Source organism: Suncus etruscus, chromosome 11, assembly GCF_024139225.1.
Source record: "Suncus etruscus isolate mSunEtr1 chromosome 11, mSunEtr1.pri.cur, whole genome shotgun sequence".
NCBI classification, from domain to species: Eukaryota; Metazoa; Chordata; class Mammalia; order Eulipotyphla; family Soricidae; genus Suncus; species Suncus etruscus.
Genome location: NC_064858.1, coordinates 31,686,319 through 31,689,509, shown reverse-complemented (window position 1 = coordinate 31,689,509; position 3,191 = coordinate 31,686,319). Strand labels below are relative to the sequence as shown.

At 32.9% G+C, this 3,191-nt stretch overlaps 1 protein-coding gene across 1 annotated transcript in view; it reads left to right on the top strand.

Annotated features, from left to right (window-relative positions):
- MGST1 (microsomal glutathione S-transferase 1) overlaps window positions 1-2,485 on the top strand; it is a 20,704-nt gene extending 18,219 nt beyond the window's left edge. The window contains exon 4 of the mRNA XM_049783712.1: window positions 1,889-2,485. Coding sequence (XP_049639669.1) covers window positions 1,889-2,135 — 247 coding nt within the window. The 3' untranslated portion in view covers window positions 2,136-2,485. The remainder of the gene's footprint in view (window positions 1-1,888) is intronic.
- Window positions 2,486-3,191: the final 706 nt, after the last annotated feature.

Below are 3,191 nucleotides of genomic sequence, written 5' to 3'. Positions count from 1 at the left end.
TTCTGTTTACACTGTTTGTAGTAAAATTCACTCCATATAGGTGTATTGGTGGTTGTTATTTCCCACAGATTCTGTCTCCATTTTATAATTTCTTACCTAAGCTGAAAAAGGCCTCTCCTTGGACTATGTCCTCAGGGGAAAAACTAATAGGCCTACGTTTGGAAGTGGTGGTAGGTATAACAGTTGTCAAAGAGAAATTCAAGGGAACAAAACAAACCCTCTTGTTATAACTGGTTATATGGTTCTTTCTTTGGCAGTAACTAGAATAAACTGTCCTTTCTCTGTCCATCTGAGTTTCAGAATACTTCTGGAAAAGAGAGGGACACAGGAATCTTAGACTTTCCTGCCTTTGATCTTACTTGAGGAGTAGATATTTTTTATTTATAACTTTCCACCCAGGGCTTACCTAATTACTACTACCTTCTTTGTATCATGATATTGTTAATTAGATTATTTTAGAAATATTCTAAGCAGTATGGGAAAGAGGAAAAGAAGGAAGAAAAATGATGATTATTAATGGAAATATACATATATGTTTGGGGGCCATACCCAGTAGTGCTCAGGGCTTACTCATGGCTACGTACTCATGAATTAGTCCTGGTAATCTTAGGAAACCATATGAATTATTGGATATTGATCCTGGGTTGGCATTGTGCAAGGCAAATGCCATGCCTGCTGTACTATTGCTTCAGCCCTTGATTTATATTTTTTTGGTTAAAGATTCACTCACATAACATATATTTTATTTTGAAATATGTCTCAAGAGCTAAAGAATGCTATCAAATATCAGTTACTACTTTAGATTTTAAAGCTGGAATTAGATTCGCATTTGATTTACAGTAATATCAACTTTTAAAATTAAGTCATTTCCAAAATAATCAAGTCAGTAAATATATACATTTATATATTGTGTAGTAATAATCTTATTTAGAGATGCCAAGAAGTTCATGATGTAGAAGAAAAATTATGGCTAAACTGTGCTTTTTCTTTGCTTTAGCTGTGGTGTAAAGATAAGATTGAGGGAGCTTCCTCTTTATTATATATATTTATTACTATTTGTTTTGTTTTGTTTTGGGCCACACCTGGTGGCACGCAGGGGTTATCCTGGCTCTGCACTCAGAAGTTGCTTCTGGTAGGCTCAGAGTCCAGGGATTCAAACCACCATCCATCCTGAGTTGGCCGCTTGCAAGGCAAACACCATACCACTGTGCTATCTCTCCAGCCCCTACTATTTATATTTTTGATATATTCATACTTTACAACCTCAATGTCAATAATTCCTTTTATAATAGGAGAAATGGGCAACACTTTACCCATATTTGAAAGGCTAGCATATATTCCTTTATTTGACTATCTAGAATAGGAAATTTCTCAATTTAAATTTGCTGACTTAAGTTTTGGTATCTTAGAAATTTGTATAATTGGGCAAGGATTATCTCAATAACCATTTCCCAGATTGCAGTAGTGCAGGTGAGGCTTAAGAAAGAGCATAATTAAACAGATTTTCTTTTTGGGGGGAAGGATGTTTTTTGATAAGAAAACTCTTGAGTCAAACTATCATGAGCCTCAAAATAAAAAGAATTTTGTATTTATAAATTTTTTTATTATATACGTTTTAATAGTTTTCAAAGTATATCATGTTTTATGTTATTTTTTTCAAGATAGAATAAGCATTAAAAATAACAAAATAATGTGATTTTCTAAATAACAGTCCAAGTGAGTAAGGAAGCAAGTCCATTTGGGAAAAATTAGATCAGGAAGTCCTAATTTGTATTTTGGAGATTTCATTAATACTTATATTTGGTTTTAGATGAAAGGGGATAAACATGAGTATATTTCCGCTGGTGTTGAAGCTAGTGATTTTACTAGTGTTTTTTTTCTTCCACAGAGCTCACCTGAATGACATTGAAAATATTGTGCCATTTCTTGGTATTGGCCTCCTGTATTCCTTGAGTGGTCCAGATCCTTCTACAGCCATCCTGCACTTCAGACTCTTTGTTGGAGCCCGATTCTATCATACAATTGCATATTTGCTGCCCCTTCCTCAGCCAAATAGAGGTTTAGCATTTTTTGTTGGTTATGGAGTTACCATTTCAATGGCCTACAGTTTGCTGAAGAACAAATTGTACTTGTAAAGCAAACTATCAACAACTTCCTAGTTACAAACAACTCAACTGATTTTCTAAAAATTCTCTACTTCCAGTGTATAACCAACAATGCCACAGAATGTAAAACAAGATTTTGGAGGTCTATTTTGCATATTCAGTGCCCTAAACAACTTTTCTTTGCTCTTATTTGATAGTGACACTAAAAATGTAACATGACCCTTAAATCTTTAAATATTTGGTTGTAAATTTTCAGAATATTTACATTTATTCAATTATTCATGCTTTAAACTTATAAAAAAGTGATTGCATGTATGTCAAACCTGTATTTTGATATTGTTGCAATGGATGCATGAAATAAAAATCTATAGAATAATTTATTTGGTTTTATTTTGTTAACTTTATTTTCTAAAGTTTTAAATCCATGGAAAGGGGAAAAGTGCAGCCTCTGTGCTGCTAACCTAGATTTTCCAACCATTAACATTTTACCATATCTGTTATAGAATGTCAGTTATCTCCTCCAATAATTTGAAAGTAAGTTAGATATTATATGACTTCTATAAGTGCTACAATAAGAGCAATACTGTTTGTCTCGAAATAAACCCAATCCCATTTAAATTTATTGTTTCTTCTCTCTTTCTCTCTCTCTCTGTGTCTCTCTCTCTCTCTCTCACTCACATCCACATATCTGGGGATTTGGGAACTTTTTAAAATTATGTTAGATAGTTGTTCTTTAAAAAAACTTTTGCAACAATCTCTTGCAATATCTTAAGAATTCAAATGATATATGAGAGTATATTAAAAATAAACTTTTTCCATAAACATATTATTTGAATAATCAATCATAAAGCTCCAGTTAACTGAATTGTTCCTTCTTTTGGTTTAATATTTGTTTCTCCATCATTACTTCTTTCATTGTTCTCTTAAAATTTCAACTTTCCTGGCAATGCTCCCTGAGCAGTAGCAGAGTAGGTTGTGGCTATGATAATGATTATCCACGAAGCTTCTAATGGATAATAACTGTTATCCATTATCGTACAACTTGCAGAGAGGAGAAAGGACATCAAATGTGTTCTTAGTGGTCTA